This window comes from Vitis vinifera, chromosome 15 (assembly GCF_030704535.1).
Source record: "Vitis vinifera cultivar Pinot Noir 40024 chromosome 15, ASM3070453v1".
NCBI classification, from domain to species: domain Eukaryota; kingdom Viridiplantae; phylum Streptophyta; class Magnoliopsida; order Vitales; family Vitaceae; genus Vitis; species Vitis vinifera.
In genome coordinates, this window is record NC_081819.1 from 14,665,482 (window position 1) to 14,693,314 (window position 27,833).

The 27,833-nt window shown below is 32.9% G+C and overlaps 2 protein-coding genes across 6 annotated transcripts; both read right to left on the reverse strand.

Moving 5' to 3' along the window:
* Positions 1-143: 143 nt before the first annotated feature.
* On the reverse strand, positions 144-18,741 carry LOC100261519 (uncharacterized). Of its 5 annotated transcripts, XM_019225761.2 has the most exons (18): positions 18,604-18,740; positions 17,812-18,274; positions 17,640-17,701; positions 15,420-15,603; positions 15,282-15,335; positions 14,650-15,194; positions 14,426-14,492; positions 14,265-14,327; positions 13,766-13,829; positions 13,575-13,668; positions 13,203-13,286; positions 13,022-13,111; positions 12,868-12,895; positions 12,009-12,506; positions 11,871-11,932; positions 1,325-1,434; positions 1,150-1,237; positions 144-725 (listed from the first exon to the last, which is right to left on the reverse strand). In XM_019225761.2, exons 2-18 carry the CDS (start codon positions 18,197-18,199, stop codon positions 420-422), a joined length of 2,787 nt encoding a protein of 928 aa, XP_019081306.1. In that variant the 5' UTR covers positions 18,200-18,274; positions 18,604-18,740; the 3' UTR covers positions 144-419. The 5 variants fall into 5 exon arrangements, with proteins under 5 accessions (XP_019081306.1, XP_019081305.1, XP_010661408.1 ...); XM_019225760.2 differs by having other exon boundaries at positions 15,282-15,603; positions 18,604-18,741; XM_010663106.3 differs by having other exon boundaries at positions 14,650-15,335.
* A 7,061-nt stretch (positions 18,742-25,802) lies between these two features.
* Positions 25,803-27,066, reverse strand: LOC100265072 (uclacyanin-3). The gene is made up of 2 exons (XM_002272227.5): positions 26,766-27,066; positions 25,803-26,327 (listed from the first exon to the last, which is right to left on the reverse strand). The coding sequence occupies exons 1-2, from the start codon at positions 26,917-26,919 to the stop codon at positions 25,936-25,938; spliced, it is 546 nt and encodes a 181-aa protein (XP_002272263.1). The 5' UTR covers positions 26,920-27,066; the 3' UTR covers positions 25,803-25,935.
* Positions 27,067-27,833: the final 767 nt, after the last annotated feature.

A 27,833-nucleotide genomic window follows, 5' to 3' on the forward strand; every position in this document is an offset into this window, starting at 1 on the left:
TTCAGTCTCTATTCCACTGTTCCAAACATGACTTGCACAAAAATAGAATTATTTAATTTGCAGATTGATGGCATTTTATTTTGCGCCCAACTTGGAAGCTGTTAAATTGCTGGTCTTACAGCCAAGTTTGGATGGCCTGAATCTTTCTAAGGTTTGCAGCACCCAAGCAGTATATTTGTCTATTTATCTTTATGGGGATCAATCACATGTACATCTTAACATAAACTCGATCAATGATACAAAAAGGTAATTTAAAAGCAAAGGATTCAGAGTAATGGCCAAGGGTAATTAAAGTTCCAAGCTCGCTTCATAACCCCACAAAAATGGGAAAGGCAATTTTGTCACTGAAGCGAGTGGCATTTCAGTTAGAAGAATGAACCTCTGAAAAATGCTTGAAAAGCCTTACCATGTAAAAACCATCATAGGTCTAATGAGACTTGACTATTTGCATGTTCAAGATGGCCACTTCGATATTCTCCCGACTCCAACCTCAGCCCCTGTCTAAGCATCCTCTGTTTCTTGAGGCTCTCATGGCATGGGGCAAAGAATTCATGCCTAAGAGCTTCCTCCGCACTAATCCTTAGTCTTGGATTTACTGTCAAGCACTTATCCACAAGATCAAAGAGTGATCTTGGTATGAGTTTGAAGAACTCTGGCCTTTTTGTGTTAAGCTTACACCAGTGCTTTAATTCCACCGATGGCAAGAACTGTATGTCAAACAATTCCTGCAACATAGAGATAATTTTGACACAAAGCATTAATAAGGAACTTAAAAGGCTAAATCATATGATGTCGTTATGGTGTGCCTACATGTTAGCAGTGTTCTTGGTTTTTGACAAGGTCTTATGGAAGGCACTGAAGCCAAGCTTAAAAATTTAGTAACAAATGTCATTCTAATGTCACACTCAACCATCTGAGTACAATTTGTTTTTTTTTCACCATGCATTTTTTCAAATTAGACATCAATAGTGAACCATTTTCATAAATTTCAAGTGCAAAAATAATGAGACTTCTAGCAGCTATAATAGAGGCAAACAACATCTTGAATCCAAACTATTATGATCAGAAATAACGTTATCTGAAGGCTTACAATACATCTTTCTGCCTGAAGAATATGTTATGGAAGAAAGAATTATAAATGATAAATACCACTGGAAATGACGATTCCCGATTGTGTAGCTTGGCCACCTCCCATAGATCTTCACTTCCCCTCAACTTCATAATGTCCTTTATATTCCTGCCATGACAAAAAAATTTAGCAAGCAAAATGTGGACATGAAAACTTGGTGTCTATTATGCTCGTGTTTAGGCACAGTGAATTTACTGTTTAGGATCTCCAACAAATGGGGATCTTCCAACCATTAGATAAAGTAGAGTAACCCCAGCTGACCAGATATCAACCTTGGAGCCTTGATGTAGAGATCTGAACAAAACCTGCATGAACACAGCACATCTCAAGACATTCACTTTTACAATCCAAGAAACATTTAAATTCAATATTTTTTTTACCCTATCCAAATTCTTTGTCCTAAGTTTTAGCGTTTGTCCTTATTGAGGTGGATAACAAAATTTCAGACCTAGATGCATATATATGTAAAGCTTTGAGGAACAGAACATTTATTAGGGATTTATGCTTGCAAATATCTTTGGCTTAAGTTTGGTTAGAATGAAAATGCTGGCAAGGGAAAGAAAATAGCAACTTTCTTGGGATGGGATGGCTTTCAAGAGTTTGAAAAGCAGTAAAGCAGAATTTTCTTATGAAAGTGCAAAACTACCATTGCCCTTTTATGGCATCTTTCCCCTGTAAATATCTTTGGCTAAGTTTGGTTAGAATGAAAGTGCTGACAAGGGAAAGAAAATAGCAACTTTCTTGGGATAGGATGGCTCTCAAGAGTTTGAAAAGCAGTAAAGCTAAATTTTCCAATGAAAGTGCAAAACTATCATTGCCCTTTTATGGCATCTTTCCCCCAACTACTTCCTGCAAAGTTCACAGAAACTTGCGTAGTGAGATAGTCTACAACTTCCTCCACTCCATACACTAATCAAATTGACCCTAAGAAGTTTATAAGAACATACAAAAAGGTTACCAATATTCATGATATTTCTCTGTTTCATTGGGATTCAATAAAAATATAAAGAGACATCATTCTGCCATAATATCTTTGATATTTTCAATATTTCCATAATGTCACTGATTTTTTTTTATATATTTCTATAATTTCTCTATTATCACCAAATTTGAGAAAGAAATCCATAAAATATCTTCAACATAATGTTTTTTATTTTGAAATGATGTATTATTGCATGTATTGACAACTAGTGTTTTAAAAGGATAATGAGGTTTATGCCTTAATGCTCATTTGAGGCAAGGCTATGTGAATTAGCTTTAAAGCTATAACCTCAATACAAGGTAAAAGAGGCTTAGCCTCACCTTATATTAAGGCTTAAGGCATGAAGCTTTCAGCCACAAGGCTATAGCTTCAAACATTCAAAAGGTTTTAATTAATTTAAGGCCCTTGCAAGCTTTTGGTGTAAAATTTTATTTTTGGATAGGGAAATAAACAATATATCCATTATATGAAACAACTCCTAACAAAAGTGTGTGCTAAAGCATACACAGTGTAAACAAGGGTGCCAAAAAGCTGCACCAAGATGTAGTAAATGCAAAAAACATCTTCCACCTACAATATAGAGATCAACTAAACAATAAAGACCACCATGGACAAAGGCAATCTCCTATATTCACTGCAACCATTCCCAAAAATCATACATAAATGAGTGTTTGATTGTCTGATATGTTTTTTCAATATTCTCAAATGCTCTCTCAATTCTCTCTTTCCATATGGTCTACAATAGGCAAAAGAGAGTAGCTTTACAAGCTTGTTTCTCTTTCGCAAAAAGCTAGCCATGTGGAAAAGGCAGTACTTATCCAAGAGTGGGAGGATTACCCTAATTTGAAGTATGTTATCTAGCATGTCTATCTATTTCATGTCTTTGTTCCACATTCTAAGAACAGTTGGGATGAGGTTGGAGCAGATTTAAAGGGATTTCCCTTGGAGAGGAGAAGCCCTCGAGCAGAAGCCCCACTTAGTAAGGTGGGCCATAGTTTGTGCAAAGAAGAATAAGGGTGGATTGGGTGTAAGAAATCTTACAAAGCTTAACAAAGCTCTTCTTGGTAAACGGAGTTAGCGATTTACTAAGGATAGCGAGTCCTTATGGAAGCAAGTTATAAGTGACAACTATAGGGTAGAAGATAAAGGGTGGCACTCTAAGGTAGTGAGAGAAAGTTGTAAGGTAGGGTTATGGAAAGTCATTAGAAAGGGTTGAAACCTTTTAGCTAGTAGAGTAGAGTTGCTTTCTTAATCGATAGTGGGTGGAGGGTGAAATCTTGGAACGAGAAGTGGTGTGGTGATCAAGCACTATGTACTACCTTTCCTTCTCTTTATGTTATTGTTGACTTTAAAGAGGATTGGATGGTGGATGTTTGATACCCAATAGTTGAAGGTGGGCCCTCCATTTTTCTAGGCTCCTAAATGATTAGGAGGTGGATTTAGTGGAGTGTTTCATTTTGAGCTTGCAAGGGAGGGTGCGTAAGGAGGAAGATAAAGTGATTTGGATAGGGTCAAAAAATGGGAAGTTTCCTACTAAAGCCCTATGCTCAGCTTTAGAGTCAAAAAGTACAATGTCATTTCCTACTAGTGTGATTTGGAACTCTTGGATTCCCCCGAAGGTGGGCTTTTTTGCTTGGGAGGCAACTTAGGCAAATAGAGAGTGGTCTTTGACAAATAGATGTTTCCTTTATTTTGCAAAGGAAAATACCTTAAGTAATTTTTTTTTTTAAATTGACTAAAAACATTATTTTTTGAAAAAGAAATGGATCAAGGAAAATAATTAATTTTTCTTCACTATATGTAGTAGAAGTTTTGATTGATAAAGTAAGATAATCATTCTTCAATCAATCCAAGGGAAAGTTTGGTCAATCAAGCAAGATAATTGCTCTTTGATCAATCTAACAGTTGTTTCAATTGATGGAAAACTCAATGTTGGTTTATTTCCTTTATTTACTAAGCTCACATGCAAGTGAGAGAAGTTTGCAAGGTGTGACGAGTTGTATAGTTTAGACCCAAGTCAACTTGATGGGCATTGTCAATTCATCACCTAAAAAATCAAGCTTTTAAGCTAATCAATACCTTAACACTTATGTTCAACAATTGTTCATGTGTGTTTGTTCCAATGAATCTCCAATTCCAAAAAGCATCACTTATGATGCATGTGACCTGTGAATTCATATTGGTTATGTCATTTAGATCCATCATTATTCCTATACTCAATTTTCATTTATAATGGATTGCTTTAGTCACCTATCTCATAATTTTCCACTTTCCTTAGACTTCTTTTGGTAAAAAATTTTGTATGGTTAATTTCATTTTTATATTCAAAATATTGTCAATAAGCATAATTAATTTTTAGAACATATTTCCAACCGATTAAGCAATAAATTTAGGGGATTTTAATCATTAATTTTGGATTGATTTTCTTAAACTAAAGAAATTGAAGTTAGGCTTATTAAAAACCAAATTCCTCCTACCCTTTAAAAATTAGATAAAGCTTTCTGGTTCATTTCCTAACTACCAAGGGTATTTCACTCTATGGTCCCTTTATTCCATTGAATCAAAAAACAATATCAGTTTCTTGCAAAATTTCATGTCAACTAGAAAGCAAATGGAAATAAACTTTCTTTAACCATTAGTGTATTTACTTTGCATAATTTCTGTTAGATAATGTATAGTTATTTACTTTTCTTTTTTTTTCTTTATTGTATTGTGGGTCCCACTAGCATGTATATATATACCCAAGTCCAATGTGTATTGCTAATAGTTTTTAATAACAAAAATTAGGAATTCTCCATTCTCTCTTTTCACATGGTATCAGAGCAGTTAAGAGTATGAGTGATTTTGCTGATGGAGATAAGATTAAAGGAACACTCAGGAGCAATGTTTTAAAAACTGAACCAGCCAGTCCAACCGATTCAACCGTCAACCAGTCGCAATTCCGATCCGACTTGCCCTTTGAACCGTTTAAGAATTAAACCGGTCATGAACCGCCTAAATCGACGGTCGGACCAATGACCCTGTGGAACCAGACGGTTCTAATTGAACAAAACAGTTCTAGTTGGACCACCATTTTAAAGGCTCCCTTGTATAAAAAGATTTGGCAAAAGCCCATGCTAGGCCTTGTCTCATAATGACACAGCCCATACCCCACTCAACCATATTGTGGGCTAAGTCTTGGCCCAACAGATGAGGTAATGCATTAGCCCTCAATGGATAGCTTTTATAGGCATCCATTGCATCCTCATTTCTCTTACAATCCGATGTGGGATTGCTAACCAACCTAATCAATGAAAAAAAAAATATAAGCCCCACCCAAGAAGATTTGAACCTGGGACCCCAGATTCTATAGCCATCTAAGGACACCACTCAACTACATAGTTTTTGTTATCTAATATGCCAAACAAAATAATATATATTAGATTTTAAAATTTTTTGTAATATTTTTAAAAATTATAAAATTAGTTTAAATTTTCATTTTTAATATATTCACATTTAAATATTTTACATATTTCATTTAATAAAATTAAAAATATTAATATGATTTAATTTAATAATATTATTGATTTTTAATTTATTCATATATATTTTTAATTTTTTATAATTATTTTTAATTTTAATAATATATAAATTATATATTTATTACGTCACCGGTTCAACCATCGGTCCGACCAATGAACCGTGAACCGATAACCGGTAACTTTTCCGGTTCAATCATCAGTCCGATTCTGAAAACATTGCTCAAGAGTATAAAGGACAGAAATGAGGTAGAGAAGGGAAAAGATGTGCCAAACCAATGCCTTTAGCCACAGTTTGAGAACCATTAGCTAAGGTAATAGTAGGTAAGGCATAGTAGTAATAAAAGAGAAAAGATCCTTATTACCAAATATATGATCAAAAGCGCCAAAATCTAGAATCCAAGGTCCAAGAGAAGATGTGTGGGTAAAACAAGCAGAAGCATTACCAGTCTAGGCAACAGAAGTAACAGAAGTTGACTTGGTAGCCTAATAGTGGAGATACTCATCATACTCATTGTTAGTGAGGGAAATACCCTGAGATGTGGAGAAGCTCGGAGGCTGAGGCGGCTAAGGATCAGATGATTGGGCCAATGGGCAATGCGGGGAGGCCGCCCATGTAACTGATAACACCGATCACAAGTGTGGCCAAGCTTATTGCAATAACTGCAATGAGGACGTTAGCCTCTACCTCGATTACCATTGCGTTCTCCTCGAGAGTTAGTTTGAGAAACTAACACGGAAGAATTTGAAGTGTTATCAAATGGCAAAGTCTGAGTGGAGAAGATACGAAAGAGGCGAGCAAACATATCATCTAAGGATGGAACGAAGGAACTGCCAAGAATCTGATCGCGGACGGTCTCAAGATTTGGATGGAGGCCAATAAGCGTAAGAACCATGAAGAACTTGTCAATCTGTGTTTGTTGATCCCCAACATCAGTAGTAAGAGGCATCACGATCAAGAATTCCTCCTTAAGAGAGGCAATTTGGCCAATATAAGTAGATAAATCCATGTCTTGTTGTCTGACATTGACAATAGAAGAAGCCACCTTATAAAGACGTTGGATATCATTCGTGTATAGTCCTTTCGCCTGATTCCAAAATTTAAAGCATGTTTTATAAGTCTGAAGATGAAGCAAAATCTTAGGATCAACTGATTGCCATAACACACTACATAACTGTGCATCTATCTTCATCCATTGTACTCTATCAACCTCAAGGATATTCGTTTCCTGCGTAACAAGGTGATCCTCATAACCTTGACTCATAAACCAAAGCTCCACAGAGACAGACCAAGACAAATAATTTTCACTGCCAACCAATTTCTCTGAAGTAATCATAGGAGATCCAGATATAACAGGGGAAAAAATGGAACTTTTAGTAGTCATACCTATTTATCTGGAGAATGAAATATGTTTGGATCAAAGAGAGCCCTAATACGACAGAAAGAAGAAAAACTGAGGATCCGCAACTGTGAGAGACCAAATAGTAAGGAAAAACAAATGTGATACTACTAGAAGGGTAGAAGAACACTTCCTAACACACATGCAGGGCTCGAGGTGAAGAGGAAGTCACCAGAGGTCGTCGGAAAAACTGTTTAGAGGGGCGACGGAGACAAAAACCCTAAAAAATGCACTTGCAGGGCTTGGATGGCACAAACACAGATGGAACGTAACTAGACGGCATTAGGCGAGGCTGGAGGTGGAAGTGCGTTGCCGGAAAGTGCTCCACACGCCCTCGCGTGTGGTTCAGGCCGTCAGAAAAGAAATGCGCGTGGCCGGTGCGTGATTGAGATTCCCTCTCCAGTGCTTTGACAAAACTTGAAGATCTCCTCCTTGCGCACTTGATGGTATGGTCAGTGTCGGAAAAGGACTTCACTGGAAAAAGTCACCGACGGTGAAGGTTTTCTGACAACGATACGGTTGACCGGAAAGTTTTAGGAGATGAGGATCCTTCATCAATCTTCTTGTGCTCATACTCCTCAACAAAATGGGATAGCTGAACGTAAGAATCAACATCTTGTTGAGACAACTCATACTCTCCTTCTCCATAGTAATGTTCCTTTTCGTTTTTGGGGGGACGTTGTTCTTACAACATGTTATTTGATTAATCGTATGCCCTCATCTGTATTACACGATCAGATTCTTCATTTCCTTCTTTTCCCTGACCAACCACTTTATTTCCTTCCTCCTCGTGTTTTTTGTTGTACTTGTTTTGTTCATATTCTCACTCTAGGACAGGACAAACTTTCTACCAAAGCCACAAAATGCATCTTCTTGGGATACTCCAGACTTCAAAAGGGTTATCGTTGTTATTCCTTTGAGACTCATTGTTACTTTCTCTCCGCTGATGTCACCTTCTTTGAGGACTCACCATTCTTCTCCACCTTTGAGTCTCTTCTTGTTTCTGAAGTCTTACCCCTTTCCATTATCTCCCCACTTGATGCAGTGTCTTCTCGCCCACATCAGGTTTATCATCGCTGTCATCGTGTCGTTGTTCCTTCTTCTTTGACCAAGGTACGTGCTGACTCACTTCCTATCCCTTCGGCTTCTCCTGCCTCGGCTTTGCCTCCTTCTGTTGACTTACCCATTACTCTTGGGAAAGGTAATCGATCTACTCGTAATCCTCATTTCATTTACAATTTTTTGAGTTACCATTGATTATCTTCACCCTATTCTACATTTGTTTCTGCTATATCTTCTATTTCTCTTCCCAATAGCACCCCTGAGGCTCTTTCCCATCCAGGCTAGCGACAAGCAATAGTAGATGAAATGGTTGCTTTACACTCCAATGGCACTTGGGATCTTGTTGTTTTATTCTCTGGTAAATTTATAGTTGGTTGTCGTTGGGTCTACACAGTTAAGGTTGGCCCTGATGGTCAATTTGATCGCCGCCTTAAGGCCCGCTTAGTTGCTAAAGGCTATACTCAGGTTTATAGTTCTGATTATGGTGACACTTTCTTTCCTATTGCCAAGATAGCTTCTATTTGTCTATTGCTCTCCATGACTGCTATGCGTTCTTGGTCTCTTTATCAGTTAGATATTAAAAATGCTTTCCTTCATAGGAATCTTGTTAAGGAAGTTTATATGAAGCAACCACCTGGTTTTGTTGCTCAGAGGGAGTCTGGTTTAGTGTGCAGGTTACGTCGTTCTCTATATGGTTTGAAACAATCTCCTCGAGCATGGTTTAGCCGTTTTAGTTCTATTGTTCAAGAGCTTGGCATGTTTCGCAGTACAGCAGACCATTCTGTTTTCTATCATCATAACTCTTTGAGGCAGTGTATTTATCTGGTAGTTTATGTGGACGATATCGTCATTACAGGCAGTGATCAAAATGGTATTCAGAAACTAAAGCAACACCTTTCACCTACTTTCAGACTAAAGACTTAGGGAAACTCAAGTATTTCTTAGGGATTGAGATAGCTTAATCCTATTCCGATGTGGTTTTTTCCTAAAGGAAGTATGCTTTAGACATCTTGGAAAAAACCGATATGTTAGACTGTAAACCGATAGACACTCCTATGGATCCAAATGTCAAACTTATACCAGGACAAGGGGAGCCTTTAGGAGATCCTGAGAGATATCGGCAACTTGTAGGTAAACTGAACTACCTCACCATTACTCGTCCAGACATTTCTTTTCCTGTAAGTGTTGTTAGTCAATTCCTACAATCACCATGTGATAGCCATTGGGATGTTGTAATCCGCATTCTTTGATATATCAAAAACACACCAAGTCAAGGTGTGTTGTACGAGAACAGAAGTCATACCCAGGTTGTTGGTTACACAAATGCAAATTGGGCTAGCTCACCCACAGATAGACGTTCCACTTCCGGGTATTGTGTTTTTATTGGAGATAACCTAATATCCTGGAAAAGTAAGAAATAAGATGTAGTGACTAGATCTAGTGCTGAAACCGAGTATCGAGTTATGGCTCTGGCAACATATAAACTCATATGGTTGAAACCAATGTTTTCAAAACCGAACCAGTCATCGAACCGAAAAAATTACCGGGTCACGATTCACTGATCGAATCGGCGGTCGAACCGCGGTTGAACCGGTGATGTAATAAATATATAATTTATATATTATATAAAATTAAAAATAATTATAAAAATTAAAAATATATAAAATTATAAATTTTAATAATGTTTGGTTTTTATATTTGGTATATTAAATTAAATGATAAAGTTTAATATTTTAAATTTTATTAAATAAGAATATGTAATATTTAAGAATGAAGATATATTTAAGATGAAAAATTTTATAATATTTAATTTTATCTTTTTTTTTTTTGTATTTTATTGCTTTAAAATTATTCTATTAATTAGTTTATATTATTTTTTATAATTATTATTATAAAAATAAACAGGAATTTAAATATTTACATTTCTTTAAAGATTTTATATGATAAAAATTTGAAATAAAAACATTAATCTTAAGTCTTATTATATATATATATATATATATTTTAACAACATTGTAATGCTCAATGGTTCAAAAGTCCAGCCCTCATGCGTCCAACCCTCATGCGTCCAGCCCTCAAAGAGGCCATGTTAGTCCTATTCTCAGTCCCACATTGGAAGCACATGAATTCCATGTGCTTCAAGTGCTCTATAAATAGATACCTTGCAACATGCTTTGCAAGCTAAGCAAGCCAGCAAATTGGGCCAAGAGGCATGGCCCAAGGGAAAGATTTATAAGCTATATTTTTATTGGATTGGGCCTGGTGGCTTGAACCAAATACGGGCTTATAATTAGTTAAGTTTTAAAAGTATTAGGCGTGGAATGGGCTCAATCGTTAATGGGCCTCTTAATAGTAACAAGTATTTGTAGAACAGAAAAAAAAAACTTGGCCGATTTGACTAGTTTGGCGGTTCAACCGGCGGTTTGACTGATTCAATACCGGTTTGACCATAAAACGATTCATTGGGCTGGACCGAATCGGAAAGGTCACCGGTCGACGGTTCGACCAGTCGGGTTTTTAAAACATTGATTGAAACATCTTCTTCGAGAGTTGAGATTTGGAAAAGATGAACAGATGAAGCTCATCTGTGACAACCAAGCCGCTTTGCATATTACATCCAATCCAGTCTTCCATGAAAGGACCAAACACATTGAAGTTAATTGTCACTTCATTAGAGAGAAGATCGCATCATGATGTGTGGCAACTAGTTTTGTCAATTCAAATGATCAACTAGCAAATATTTTTACTAAATCTCTCAAAGGTCCTAGAATTAAATACATTTGTAACAAACTTGGTGCATATAATATATATGCTCCAGCTTGAGGGGGAATGTTAGATAATGTACAATTATTTACTTTTTCTTTTTTTTTCCTTATTGTATTGTGGGTTCCACTAGCATGTATATATATACCCAAGTCCAATGTGTATTATTAATAGTTTTTTATAACAAAAATTAGGGATTCTCTATTTTCTCTCTTTTCACAACTTCACTATCAAACAATGTCTAAGGATTCACTTAAGGTAAGAGAAAAAACAAGTTTTAACCTAATATAATTTTATCCCCTTTCCACACCTTTATTTTCTGTTCTAAGAGAGAATTAGTTTGTAAAATGTTTAAGTTTTCACATAATTTTTAATTATGATTCCTTTTCCAATGTGTCTTCCAATCACAACCAAATAAGAAAATTTTGAGTCTATTTGGAAACTGTTTTTAAAAATAAAAAACTAATTCCTAAACTCAAGAACACATTTGGTATTTTTTGATAGAAAACAATTTTTTGAGAACTTGTTATGAAAATAAAGTGTTTTTTGATAACATATTTTAATTGTTTTCACTTGTTTTTTGGGACTATTTTAAAAAGTAATTGTATAAATATGGACAACAATTGACAATAAAGCATTATAGATAAAAGTTATTTGTAAGAAATATTTGGAAATACAAAAAATAGGTTGAAAACATTTTAAGTTCCCAAATAAATTGTTTATTCTAGAAAACATTTTTGAAAAATGTTCTTGGAAACTATTTTTTGAGAACTGTTTTTGAAAATGTTCCCAAACAAGCCCTTAGTCTCCCTCGATTTTCTTTCCCTTCATAAATTCCAAATCCATACCAAGCCTAAGAAATAAGGAAAATGACAATTTTTTCAACAAGCACATCATTGCACCATTCCTGAAATAAGCCCAATAAGGTAAAACTTGAACAGAATTGTGGAGTATGAATAAAAATGAATATTAAGTAAAATCCAGATACAGGAACAAGGATGGATATGAGACCTCACCTCTGGAGCCCGGAAACCCTTGGTTCCAACACAAGGACCTTCCTTTTTATGTTTTCCATCCCCTAGAAACAACAAGATGCAATCAGTGGAGAGGATTGTCAGATCATATGTTCAATTATACCTCATCTGTATACACACCTTTGCTTCTCATTAAACCAGCACCAGTGACAGCAACACCCATAGAGTGCAGGGGCATTGGACTCAGATAAACAATTTTTTCGTCCACCTTGCCTGGAGCAGCAACCCTTTTCCTTTGACTAGCAGGAATATTTATGGCATCTTGATTTGGACCTTGCATTGCATGCTGTGCCAGGCTAATCAGCTCCTTCCTTCCCAAAGATGGTAGGGGCTCCCTCAGCCTTTCTGCAGAAGGAGTCCTAGTACTTGTCACATCCTTCGTGGAGGTAATACCTGAGCCATCTGCACCTTGGCTTCTAAATATGTTCCTACCACCAAGGTCAGGATGAGTCTTTAATGGATCAGCATTAGCCATCTTCTTCATGTTGTTAGGTTCAAGAGTTGCCTTGGAGCCTACAATTCCTTCAAATTTACCCCTCATGAACTTCTTATCTTTGGTTGATGGAGAAGATTTTGAGAGGGGTAGAGGAACATGATCAAAGCTTGATTTTGATTTACCTAAATGAAGTCCAAAATCATAGGTAGGTGAACTTTTGTTTAAGCAAATTATCAGACCAATAAAAATGACTAATATTAAAGAAATAATCAAATCATGTAACCATCAATGATTATCATGCAAAAAAATTAACTATAAGGTAATATTTGTTAACTTTTGGCAAAAACAGCAGGATAGAAATATTGAAAAACGTAAGAACATCGTTTAATTTAAAACTAAAGGTTTCCAGGACCTCTTTGCAATAACCTTATTTTACAATAAATGTCAAAGGCCCACAAAAACACACCCCCTTATCTCTACAACACCAAAACAATGTATATCTAGCTCAGATTAAACTGTACTTAAAATGAGGACAAGGCTTACTTCCACTGGCATACTTTCGCTGCAAATCCTGTGAAAAGGAAGAAAGAGAACAAATGACATAAATACAGTCAAAATTAAACTTATATCAGTGAAACCAACTCTCATAGAGCTGTGCAAAAGGGTAAGGCAGCACTAGCAAGATAACAATCCTTACCAGGGCTAGATTAAAATCAATGAGGTAACCTTTGTTCAGCTTCCGAGAGAAAAGGAAGTTGCCAGGCTTCACATCTCTATGTACTACTCCCTGCAAATATGGCCCAAAAATGAGATCTGGGTTTTCCAGGAAAAAGCATATCGCTTCAACAAATGTACAAAAGCTGTTGCAGTTATATTACCTGCCTGTGTAGGTATGCAAGGGCTTTAAACATGCAATATCCATACCACTGAAGCTGAAATACATCTATTTCTCTCTTTAAAACCTAAAAATTAAACCAAATCTGACATCAAACAAGGAAGAAAGTTGAAGTTGTACTAGAGACAATAGTCTGAAAGAGGCTTCAATCTTCCACCACTCAACAAGTGAATTGGTGGCCAAGGAAACAGTAAAGGTTCAGGTTGCTTATTAAGAAACATTAGACATTGAAACCCCCTATTCTTTATCAACATATTCATTGGGTCAGCACAAGTTTATAAGCTCTATGAAGGCACTGTGCAGCATGTTGTACACTTTTCATTATCACAAATGATTTATACAAGAATCCAATTACCTCAGGCCTGTCATGCTCAACATGCTCCAGAACAAAGCAATCACCAGTCTTGCCTTTGAAAGAGCCTTCATACTTTATTATGAAGTTCCTACCCCTGCATCAAAAGAATAAAATTTCAGATATATTTCAATATGGTTCCCTTTAAGATGTGTAATATATCATTAACATGAGATGAACTTCCACATACATACCCAAACCGTTCAAGCATTTTTAGCTCATTATAAACATAATGTGTTTGAGCATTAGCATGAGGACCTGAAGAACAAATAAGCATGCGATGTAGTATTAGTTTCTGCAGATGCATTATAAATTTAATAACATGTAAACTTCTGAACCTATCACAGAATGGTACATAATACAAAAACTGCCAAGATTCAAGATCAGTGCAAGCATCCAGCTTTGTTTGAAATCAAACTGACCCATGTGATCAAATTGAACTCCAAATCATCTCTGAGTATAGTTTTTTCCATACTTCTAGTGTAAGATAAGTTGCTATTTAAGTAGTGCTTATTACCAATCAATCAAGATCCTGCAGAGCAAAGTATTATTGGAATTTCAAATTTCATCACCAAAGCAACCTAAACATCTAGATTCTGAAATTTATACCATCACCAAGGCAACCTAAATATCTAAATTCTAAAATTTAAACGAACAAAAGCATTGTGTATAGGAAAGAGATGTTTCATATACATTTAAGAGCAACTTGTTTTCCATTATCCTTTCTCTGCGCCCTGTAAACAGTGCCATAACCACCTGCATATTTGAGCATGACAGAAAACAATAAGGAGATCCCTTTTTGAGTAAACTATTTAAGTATGATAGAAACCAAGAAAGTAATGAAGTTTCAATACCTGAACCTTCTTCTTCCTCTATGACAAAAGATTCAAAATGAGGTAATTTCTTTTTCTCCAACATGTCCTACAAAGCAACCATCAAGCACTCTTGTGAATCATTACACCCAAACTAGTTTATGGTCGCAAAATCCAAATAGTATAGGAAACATTCTTTTCCAGTACATCACCAGATGGAAGTACAGAATTTTTCCAACATTAGGTAATAAGCAAGCAGAGCTTACCTCAGGAGCAGCAATATTTTCTTTAGCATGCATATTATTCTTATGACTTTGCTTTATCTTCTTGCTCATGGAGATAACTTTCTGGCTAATATTACATTGATCTGACAGTCTGGGAGAGTTTGACTCCAAGAGGACTCGTGATTGTGAAGGTAAAACAATCTTCTGTGCTGCCTTCAGATGGACAAATGATTTTGTAGGGTGCTCCTGAGCAGAAAAACCTTCATCTGATGGAAACATTCCGTGATTCTCGACTTTCTTACTTTGTTCTCTCTCCATATTCACTATATTTATGGAGTTTTGTAATTCAGAATCTTTTGATAGTACTTGATCATTTTTAGCAGCCTCCTCCAGAAGATCAAGGTTTTTCTTCTCTTCTTTAGAGGTACCAGTATTAACTAAACCACCTTTCTTGATCTCCACTTGGGTTCTTGTATCTTTCACTAACTGCATTGGAGCTTCACAAGAATGAATATAACTCATACCAGCCTTCACTGCTGAAGCAGTGTTCTGCTTGTCTACTTTAAGGCAAAATGTAGCAGTTACACCTGAATCATTTCGTAATTCTATGTGATGAGCTTCCTCGCATGATACTGCATTTCCAAATTTACTCATCAGAAGAGCTGAACCCATACCAGACTTGCATGCTAGAACTCTTTCCTCTTGTATTAGTTTGGGAATATTTAAATCTGTTCCAGTGATGAAAATGTTATTCAGGCATTTGGATGTATGTTCAGAACACATGAGATCCTTACAAATAGTTCCATTTGTACCATTTTCATGTTTGCCATCCACATGGTCAACATCTCTGATAGAAAAAATTGAATTCTCAGTATTGGAGTCAAGAAGCAAGGGAGTCGCAGCTAACTCTTCATTCAAATTTTGCGAGTTCCATTCACTGGACGGCAGGTCCACTGGCAGAAAATTCATGTTTTTTATCACAGTAATAGCATTTTCCTGGGAAAATGACAGAACTCAGAAGCTTGACCATTATAATGAATTAATGTCACAAGTTTAAGGTATGGAATGAAAAATGAATTGATAAAATAATTTTACAAAACCCTGTAGTATGATTCTGTGTTACAAAACCAGTCTTCAATTCAGGTTTTATGACACGTTCTTTACTTTTCAAAAATAAAACAAAACAATGATATCATGAAGCCCAAACTAGAGTTAGGTTGGACAAGTATTAACTAACCACAAGCCACCACGTTGATCCACTACTAATTTTAGATTCAGCCTTTGAAATAGAGCCCTAACAAGTAAATATTGCCAAAGATACAGCAATACAGGATAGAATAAAAATGAAAGCAGGAATTCCCTCTTGACAGAAACTATCATGCTTATGGGCAATAATGACCTTACACTTCCAGCTGTTTGGTGCAAGAATTTAGAAGAAAACCACAGGTTAAGCTCCGCACTAGTTTCAATCAGGTAAAAAAAATGAACCCACCTAATGGTCAATCTAACTATCCCATCAGAGATCATGAAGCACTCAAGAAGAGTATTTCAAATACGTAGTCTTTTTTAAATAAGGAAATGTTAGAACTCAAAATGAAAAGAAAATGAAAACCATTAAAAGAACACAAACATAGGGAAATTGAAGGTAATTGACTGATGAGACTAAAATAAAAGAAATGACCAACAAAGGAATACACCATCATATGTAAAAACTAAAAAAGTAGAAGATGCCTCAGACCAGTTAAATGACAATGATTTAGACCAAAATTGGTCTTTCGATTTGGAAATTCAGGTTGAACTAATCCCATTGAATGATACCAAGTCATAACCACAAAAAATGTCATTTGAAAAATATTCTTGTTCAAAAGACATGTTCAGGCTCAACATAAAGGTAATTAAAAGAAATCTTGCAATAGTTTGCAAAGTGTAAAGAAGAAAAGGAATGATGCATTTATGGAGATGAGATGCTGGTAAAGAGAAAATTCCACCACCTAACGCAGATAGATATTATAATTGTAAAATAAGATTAAGATATTGCAAATTTACAACCACAAACTGAGACAGAATAAAGATCCCATTACCCCGGTGGAAAAAGACATGACTGAAATTGAATCCGTATAGATCTCTTTCATGAAATCATGCAAGAATCTCCCTTGTATACGCCACATAAGCCATTTGTAGTATCCCAAATGTAGGTTATAATTAATATTGGTACGTATGGAATGTTGTAGTTTAATTTTTTAATGCTATCTTCACATGTGTGAGCCCCTAGGATATGATGTATCAGCCTTAGTTTCTGAATGATAAGGCATCTATATTTGTATTCACCATACTACAAGCTTATAATTTTTCAACCAATATAAGAAATCAACCCAGGATCCAAAGAACACGACTGACCTCCCTTGGACCATATCCAACATTAATTTATTAGAATATTTGCTATTTTGCCTCAGCTATGTGTCAACTTCATGACTGGATATGAGAACTTGCCATGATTTTAAATATTAGGTAGTCAAAGGTACAACCTGATTGCACATGAGTCACTCACTACTACTCCAAGAAAACTAGTCCTCTCAAAATCTTGAAACATCATTATATCAGAGTGTTAACTGATCACAATGATTGTTCATATGCTTGGCCATTGAATATGAAAGGAATTTGTGCAAACAGCTAGATAAGTCAACCCATGCAAATAAAGGGGAATTTCTCTGGTCCTGATGTTTTGAGTTTCACAGCATTATGCAACATGAAAAACAAACTATATGACAAACGTGAAAGGGTTCCCTTAAGGGCTTCAATGATAATTTGCATTATGTCAATGTACAATTCAGCAAGGTACAATGTAAAGAAAATGTTTATAGAAACAAGATTTTTAAGGGGATACAAGAACTTCAAAACTATAGAACATTTGCACAAGAAGGTAATGTGGATCAGTGAGGTGAGAAATTGCTATAATGCAAAATATAATTACAAATGAGACCTCGAAGAAACCTATGAAAAGACACATACACTTATATAAATGAGAGTAATACCTTGGGAAAGTTGTTTTGGCCCCCATTTGGGTCCTGCAACAAGTTCCGACTGCTTTCACCTGCTACCGATTCAACCCCATCAACAGCCAAGAAAATTTGAAATTAAAAATAATTATAAAAAAAAAAAAAAAAAACAACAACAAAATACCAAAGAACATCCACCAAATCGTACCATTTTCAGAAGGCAGATTCAATCTCTTTTTGGACACTGACCACAGCATGGAGTCCACTGCTGGTCCCTTCCGCTTTCTGAAGTATGTCTTGACATCACCATTCCATGACCTTTTCAAGGTACAAATCCTCCTTCCAATCTGCAAAACTGGTGGTGCGGACGCTGTAACAAGTCCATTCTCCATCAAAAGAAGAGGTGAGCTAGGAACTGTACAAAGGAACCGAACCAACTCTGGTGATGCGCCCAAAAATTCACATTTCAAAGCAAGTTCTTCAGGACGCACAGGGCGACCTATACTCAACAAAATTGCAAGGATATGCCAAGCTTTTTCTCTGTCCTCTGCAGTTAATGTACAGTGCTCTGTATTCGTAAGATACAAACCCGCCATGGTGCCCTTGAAACAAAACCTATTTTGAATCAAACTCGACAATGCCGTAGCTCAGATCTAGACTACATGAAGACACTGTATCAAAGCCAGATAAAACTACATGAATTAGGGTTCCATTTTCACGGAAAAACAGCATCCACCATCCGTTTGATTGCGAGAAAACGGAGGAAAATAAAATAAACAAAACAAAGCAAAATTCAGAGCATCATTTCTTCTACTGTTTCTGAGAATAAATAAATAAAAATTAAAAATTACAAATCGAGCTAACAGAACGTTTTTCAAATTGAGCATCAAAAATAGTGGCTTCTTTACTTTCTGAGATGTTTCCCAAGAAATTTTCATGTAATATACTGAATTTCAACTAAAAACAAAAACAAAAACAGAGACCATAGTGTAGCACCGACCTCCAGGAATGTGGATCTGTAACCCTAATCGAATAGTTCTCACAGGGTTAGAGAGAGAAAATTGGGAAGAAATGGAATGAAGAGTCCTCACAGGGTAGAAAGAGGGGCGGGAATTGGAATCTGCGAGGATATTTGATGATTTGGGAATACGGAGTTCCCGCCTTTTTTTTGTTCCGTGTTTGGGGTTTTATTTAAAATAATAAAAAACAAATTAGTAAAATCAGGAGAATTTGAATTTATAAAGTACTTTTTTTATCTTAAATTTGAATGTATGCCTCAATTTATTTTAAAATTTAAATAGCATAATTCAAATTTAGATGACATTAAAATTTTAAATTTTAGAAAATTTAAAATTTAAGATAGAAAAAATATTTTGATACCTTAGGGCCATTTGGCCATATTTTTTTATACTTGTTTTTTAAATTTTTTTATTTTCTAACTTAAAAATAGTTTTTAAAAACAAGTTTCATAAAATATGATTAAATGGGTCCATATTTTTCTTTTATTTTTAAAAATCAATTAAAACAACTTTTACTCATTATTTAAAAATTATTTTCTATTTTACTTTATTTTTAAATTTTGTTTTTATAAAACAAAAATCAAACAGTATTAAAAAATTTTAAAAACAAAAAATTATTTTTAAATCATAGTACCTGTTGAGGCCTCGCGTCCCTGGTGATCCACGTAGTTGCCAAATGAATGAACGCACGATCTCAACCAATATAGATTTCTGGTTCAGTCATTCCTGCAAAAGGCGTCCGAACAGGGTGTCCAGACACACCCTCCGATGGTTTTGTCAGCCATGGTTAGAGAGATAAATCAGTTGGCCTTTTACTAGGTATAGCAAAACTTACCTTCCTCTTTGTGTGAAGGTCCATATATCTAGTATCAGAAGCTCTGTCTCCCTCTTTAATGATAGGGAGATATTTTGGTTTGTCATGATGCCTCTAGGTGGTGACAGGACCATCATTACCAGCGGCTGATAGAGATCAGAAATCGTAGGAAGTGACTTGTCATCATTCCTGTCCTTTCACTCTGCAGGTGGCGGAACGTAGGCCGTGGCAGGCTGTCAGAATGACGTAGTAAGACTTGCTTACTTTAGTCAACGATCCGGACAAACATATCCGGATAGGATATGTCGGTCATCCGGATGTGATGTTTGCGAGTGTCGTGTGCTTCTCCCTGAGGAAGTCCGGATAAGGGGAAGCGCGCCACGTGTCTCCTTGGGGGAAATCCGGATGGAGCTAATCCAAATAGAAATGTGTGCCACGTGTCATCAGGGGGAGGGGTCCCTACAGTACCAAACAAACTCAATTTTTTAAAATCATTATTTTTTTCAATTTAAGTCTATGCTGTTATGTTCTATATAAAAGTTACTATTATTTTTTAATTTTAAAAATAGAAAAATAAAATGTATATCTAGAAGAACAATGAATACTTAATATTTTTCTCTAACACAATTTAAAAAACATTTTTTTATGGCAATGGAAAATAAAAAGGGAATACAATATAAACTAGGAAACAATTTGTACACAACAAACTCTTCTTTAAAAAAAATTAGAAAGAGTAATTTTTTTCTTTTTCGCAAGTTGACGAGAGATGTTTGATTTGCATTCATGGTATTAATCCTAGATCCAACCTTTTTATCATTTAGATAAATGTTCTTTTCCATTTACATTCTTAGTTTTTCTATAAAGGTAAATTACCTCAATTTGTTGTAAAAATAGTTAAAAACTAAATTAAGAAGAATGGATGTGATCTAAAAATGAGAAATTGTGAAAATTTGTAATATAAGTGGAGGAAAAAAATTGGAACCCATGATATTCGGTCCTTAAAGTGGGACATCTCAAATCAGTTCAATCCTAGAAGGGTGGACATAGTTGAGATGTCCAAAGGTATAAAGCCGACACTCAAAAAAGTGTTTGGAAGTGTAGGATTGGACACCCTTAAGAGTGTCCGATGGTATAAGGTCAAATAACTAGAAAATGTTCAAATCCAGAACTTCAATAAGAATCATGAGACCTTTTTCTTCTAACCCAAAAAATGCAATAAGAATTACACAAATAAATGTATAAAAAAATCGCACTCTTGCACTTATAACCGTATTTGATATGATTATTTGTTTATTCATTTGTGAAAAAACACAACTTTCTTCCTAAATTTTATCAAGGTTATGAAAATGCTAGAAGGGATAAAAACAAGGAAGAGATGCATTTTTGTATTGAAAGGCATTTTAGGGATTTCAACAAGGAACATTTTGGTCTTAAAAATTTTAATCAAAAAGGTGAATGCAAAGAGAAATTTGGTGGATGTATTTATAATTTCCCTACTTTTAATGGTAATTAAAAGAATATATTTGTAATTTTTTTGATATTACACCATTACCTTCTTAATTGTGTAATATGTCTAAAGTCTTACCCATGGTTTAATTAATTGTAATTAAAATTTCCTTAATACATATATCCACCTCATCCCTTCCTCTACATATCTACTTGGATTATAAGGCCGTATTTGTTTTTTAGCTTAATGAAAAAGGCAAAAATATTTAACTTTTTCTATTCAGCTAAAAGTAACATGTTGATATTGATGAATATAAACTAAAACGAACTTATTATCAATAAGTTTAGTTTAGTTATATTGGATGATATTAATCATTACAACATGTCTCACACAAAAAAAAAAAAAAAAAAACCAAACAAAGATTAAAAAAATGGTTAGAAAAAAAAAATTCCACTCTTTTAAATGTTTTCACTTTTAAAAAAAATCTACCTTTCGACTAAATATCCTTTTTGTAATCTTCTTCTATGCTTTAATCTCTTTGCTTTTCTTGAAATATTCAAATAAGATTCTATAGGGCATCTTCAACCAAGGTTTTTTTAGGCATCTTTACTCAAGGCTCTCTATGACATCTTCAACCAAGGTTTTGCTCCATTAGGTGTCTCCTTCTTCACATCGACATTGTAATTAACCCTCTTCCTCCACGGGGTGTCTCTAGCTTTCTCCTCATGACTTAGAATATTTATAGAGATATTCTCACTAGATTTCATTATTTTATAAGGAATCTAATTACAATCACGTATAAAGTTAGAAGTATTCTATGCAATACTCCTTTTACAAAAAGAAGTATACTCTAAATAAGAATTTGAGACATCTTCCCAACAAACTATTTATTTTTTCTAAAAAATAAATATTGTTATGTAAAATAATATAAATTATAAATTCATAAAAATATTATTATTAAGTATTCAATTTAAGTTTCCTTTCATCTCAACCCAAGTCTAAACGAATTTATTTATTTATCAACCCAAAATCAAGTTAGGTTTAGGTTAGGTTGGATTAAACTCATTCAGGTTATACCTCCCTCGTCTACTATCAACAAATGACTTTCTTTTTTTATTTTTTGTTTTTTCTTTATAGTGTGAAAATAGCAAAAAGAGTCTTGACTTAGGGCTCTTAAGCATCAATGGAGCAATCCCAATTGGATTAGGCTTGAGCTCATCAAATAGGGCATTTTGTTGACCAAAATAATCCTTATTTTAATCATTCCTTTTGGCGATTCTTGTTCAAATTTGTCTAAGATCAATCAAGAGCCACAACTATTGATTAGATGTGAAGAAAAGTGATCAAACTATATTAAATTCAAAATTTTCCTTTCATCCAATCATGATCATCCACTCAAATAATACTTTTCTTAATAATACCTAGGTGTATAATTAATATAGTATCATGAAATAATTTTTGTTAGTTGAACACATGTTCCATACTAATGGTGCACAAATTTTTCATACTCCATAGATAATATGCATAATGATTTAGAATATGTAGATAATACTAAGCATGCCTACTAGAGCATATATTACACATATTAATTTTGAGTAGATATTACTCATTTTCAATTAGAACAAATACTTTGCTTGTCTAGCAATGGGCATAAGATATTTATATATATGTCTTAGAGGTTAGAGCAAAAACTTTACTTGGAATAAGATTTTCCATATTTATTTGATCCCACATGGCATTGATACTTAGCCTTGTTAGCAAGTGAGAGATTAGACTACAATTTAAATTTTTTTTTTTTTTATAGTTTTTGAACAATATCAAAAAGAAAATAAATTTGATGAGGTCTTGTTTGTTCTTGGTGGATTAATCTTATTTTTAGAATGAAAAAAATATTTGGCCATGTAAGGAAATAGTTTTCAAAACTAGTATCTTGTCTTTTTTTTTTTTTAAAATAAAAAAATAAAAAACATATTTGACAACCAAAAAACAATTTTCTATTCTTAAAAACATCAAATATGGTGTTTTTTTAATACTATATTTTAGTCGTCTCAATTATTTTTATGAGGGTTATTTTAAAAGATAATTTTACAAATATGAAGAATGATTGAAAATGAAGTACTACAAATAAAAATTATTTATAGAAAACAATTTTTAAAAATATTTCAAGTTCTTAAACATATTTTTGTTTTACAAAATATTAAAAAACAGTTTTCAAAAATTATTTTTGAAAACGCTTCTCAAATAAAACCTTTATTTTTCAAACATTCACAACTATAAAAAAAATATTTTCTTTTTTAAAATAAAAATAAAAATGATATTTCATGTTTTTAAAGATGGTCTACCATTCATAATAATATTACTTTCTTTTTTTCCCCTCATTTTTAAATTAAAAAATATTATCATTCTGGCTACCAATATCAATTAATAACTTATTTTAATCATTTATGAAGATCTTGTTATATAAAATGAGATAATTGCATATTATATTAAAAGAAATGGTCACTAGTCAGGTTGCCTACTCACACGAGAGACTTACATGCAAAGATGTCAGTGGGTTTGCCCCATATTAAATATTAAAAAAAATAGTCAATGATAAGGTGACAACAATTAAATACATAATGTATTTGGTAGAATAATTACAATAGGAATAGAACAAGAAGTAAGTTTCGTGTTTGTTTTTTTTACTCAATTTTAAATAAAACTTAAAATTAAATAGTTTTTAATAGTATTAAGTATTATATGGTTTATTTTTGTAATATTTTATTTTTATTAAGCATTAAAAAGTAAAAAAAAAATCAAAATGTTATTTTTTTTATTTTTTAAAAAATTAAATATTTTGATTTTTTTATGTATATTCAACCAAAACTTTATAATAAATCATAAAAAAAGTAAAAAAAATAAACAACTTGAAATCTAAATGTAAATTACATTTAACAAAAAACTAAAAACAAACACTCTCTAAATATATGACAATAATTGTTTTCTACTCTTTATTTTTAAAATAAAAAATTTAAAATGTAAATTTATATTGTGTCCTCAACAATCATCCTAAAAATTTTAAAATTTGAGGTAGTATTTCAAAAATTTTAAACAATTTTTAAAATCATATAATGTTACTATTTTTTTTTTATTGTATTCAAAATTGTAATTTCTACATGAAATATAAGAATTCTTATTGGCTTGTATTAAAAAAGTAATGATTTGAAAAACTGTTTAAAAATTTAGGGTAATACCTCATATTTAAAAAAAAAAATTTAAATGATTTTTAAAGACATAAAATAAATCTATATTTTTATACAAAATATTTTACTTTTATATATAAAAAAAAAATTCATTTAAAAAAATGTATACAAATGAAGACCCCATGATTTTTATTTTATTTTTTAAACAAATAATCCGAGCATAGTAACAAATGAAAAAAAAATAAAAATAAAGGTCTTGAAAACAATTTTGAAAAACAATTTTTAAAAGTTGTTTTCTAATATTTTATATAAAGAAATTCTATTTAAGAACTTGACACATTTTTAACCTATTTTTATTATTTTTAAATGTGTTTTAAAAATAATTCTATTATCTAAGTGTTTTATTTTTAATTATTTTACACATTTGTATAATTATTTTTTAAAATAACCATTAAAAAATAATTTAAAAATACTCTCAGAAATGAACAACATGTATATATTTATATTTTTAAGTATAGGAAATTATTAATTTCTATCATGGAAGCCACTCATGGCCATGTTCCATCCATCATCGAGTAGAATTGACTCAAATATTTTTTGTCCACCAATTATTCAATAAATCATAAAACAATATCAATTAATAACTTTATAATAAGTCATAAAAAAGTAAAAAAAATAAACAACTTAAAATCTAAAAGTAAATTACATTTAATAAAAAACTAAAAACAAACACTCTTTAAATATATGACAATAATTGTTTTCTACTTTTTATTTTTAAAATAAAAAATTTAAAATATAAATTTACATTGTGTCCTCAACAATCATCCTAAAAATTTTTTGAGGTAGTATTTCAAAAATTTTAAACAATTTTTAAAATCATATAAATGTTACTATTTTTTTTATTGTATTCAAAATTGTAATTTTTATATGAAATTTTAAAAAGTAATGATTTGAAAAACTGTTTAAAAATTTAGGGTAATACCTCATATTTAAAAAAAAAAAATTAAATGATTTTTAAAGACATAAAATAAATCTATGTTTTCATACAAAATATTTTACTTTTATATAAAAAAATTCATTTAAAAAAAATGTATACAAATGAAGACCCCATGATTTTTATTTTATTTTTTACTTCTATTTCTATTTTAAACAAATAATCCAAACATAGTAACAAATGAAAAAATAAAGGTCCTGTTTGATTTTGAAAAATAGTTTTTGAAAATAATTTTTAAAAATTGTTTTATAATGTTTTATAGAAAGAATTTTTATTTAAGAACTTGAAATATTTTTAACCTATTTTAAATATTTTTAAATATATTTTAAAAATAATTCTTTTATTTAAGTGTTTTATTTTTAATTATTATGCGTATTTGTATTCTTGTTTTTTAAAATAGTCATAAGAAAATAACTAAAAAATATTCTAAAAAAACACCCTATTTTATGTTTTAAAAAATAGAAAACAGAAAATAATTTATGGTTCCAAAAGTGTTTTCTTATTTTTTTTGTTCTACAAAATAAAAAATTGTTCTAAAAAAATCATTGTGAGACAGGTTCAAAATTTTCGTTCTTATTCTCTATATTTTAAAAAAGCTTAATATTTAAAAATAAGAAATTCAATTTTTAAAATGCTTCATAAAATGAACAACATGTATATATTCATATTTTCAAGTATAGGAAATGATAAATTTCTATCATGGAAGCCACTCATGGCCATGTTCCATCCATCATCAAGTAGAATTGACTCAAATATTTTATGTCCACCAATTATTCAATAAATCATAAACCTTACACAAAGCTCTATTAATAATTCATGCAATAATTGTAAAAATCACACAATCATCCCAATAATAACAACAGCACTGCCTCTTCCCTAAACCACCAATGCAAACATCATTCCAAAACCAAGCACAAGTCCGACCATCAAATGGCTCATGCTACAAAATTTACTGGTCGCCCCACTAGGTGATGGTGATGACGGCGAAGTGGTCGGAGACGGCGAAGGGCTTGGAGAACTTGAGTTAGACGGCGGAGATGATGTGGCCGGAGGGGTGCTGCTGCTGTTGGCCTCGACGGTGATGGCCAGCTTCATCCCTTGACTGCAGTGACCGGTTGTAGGGCACAGGAAGTACAGTGAACCGGCGGTGGTTAGGGCGATGGTGTTACTCCCGCCGGTATAGCTCTTGGTGGGGTTGCTGGTCGCACAGCTATCATAGCTGCTTTTACTTACCTCATCGACTGAGTGTGTGGAACCATAAGTGAAAACTGGATTTGAAGATTAGAATTTTGTTAGTCCATGGGAAATTTAAGCTAAAAATACTCGGCAAATTCGAGATTTCTACAAAATTTAAGAAAAAATACAAAGGAATGAAAAAAAAAGCGATAAATTATTTTTATATATTATCCCGTTTTATTTATTTTTAACCTAAAAAATAAATAAATTTAAAATGTAAAAATTTTAATTAATTTTAATAATATTTGATTTTCCTTTATATTTTTTTTTATTATAAAATCAAATTTTTAGTATTTTTTTTCCCTATACTTTCTGAATCAAACATATTCTTAGATAGTAAAATTGAGAGTTTATATATATACTGTAAATATTTTAAGAAATCATATAAAAAAAAGAAAAAAATTGAATTATAATACCATTGAAAAATCAGTACTAATAATAAGTTATGCATGATACATGAACCAACCTACCAAGATAATCGCCGACGGTGAACGTTTCTCCAGAGGCCCAAGTGGAGTAATCAACCCCAGTGTCCCAACCGGAGCTGCCACCAACGGTGTGGTTCTCCGCGTAGATCACCGGAGCAGCAAGAAGGAGAAGAAGAAGAGCTGCAACCATGGCCATATGCCTAGCTAGCTAGGGATGAATCTTTCTATGGAGAGAGGAATGAGCTAAGCACAAGGTGGCAAAGGGCCTCATGGCATGTTATATAGAGAAGTACAGAAGAATATAGGAAAGTAAACAGAATATTTAAGTTAAAAGCATAGGGCAAAGTCATGTCTCCAGCAGCAACATTTGTTTGATACTACTAACTTGTGTGTTAATTAAATGCTACATATGATAATGATTTGGTGGTATTTCTTCTTTGTCTACCTAATACATTTGAAAACTCTCTCTGACTTTAGGGTTGTGGGTTTGGTTTTGGCTTTGGCTCTTGATGAAATGGCTTACCTGCTCAATTTTGTAAGGAGAATATTGTTATTTTGATTTCATTTATGATCTTTGAATGGTTCATGCTCCTATTAATTTCTACATGGGTTCTACTAATTAATATTGTTTTTTTTTAAAATACCACCAATCACATGGTTGGTCAACTACCAAAAATTTGCTGTCAATATCTTCCTTATACTTCTCACAACTTCTTTTTCAAGGAAATAATATATATTATATTAAGTTCTCCTTAGTGGGTTTGTTTCATTTTTTTTCTTGTTGGAAAAAGAATTCACTAAGGCTATGTTTGGTTCCCGGAAAGTACAAAGGAAAGAAAAAAAATGTTAAAGAAAATGATTTTCTTATGTTTGGTTGTCCTATGAAAAATATTAAAGAAAATCAAATATAATTAAAACTAATTAAAAACTTATGTATTTTTAAATTATTTAATCTTTATATTAATGAGTTAAAATAAATAAAATGAGTTTGAAGTAACAAAAAAAATAATTTATCAACTTTTAATCTATTTTTTTATTTTCCTTCACTTTTTCTTTTCTTCTACTTTTCCTTTGTATTTTCTTTCCCTCGCATTTTCCCTCAAATTTTCC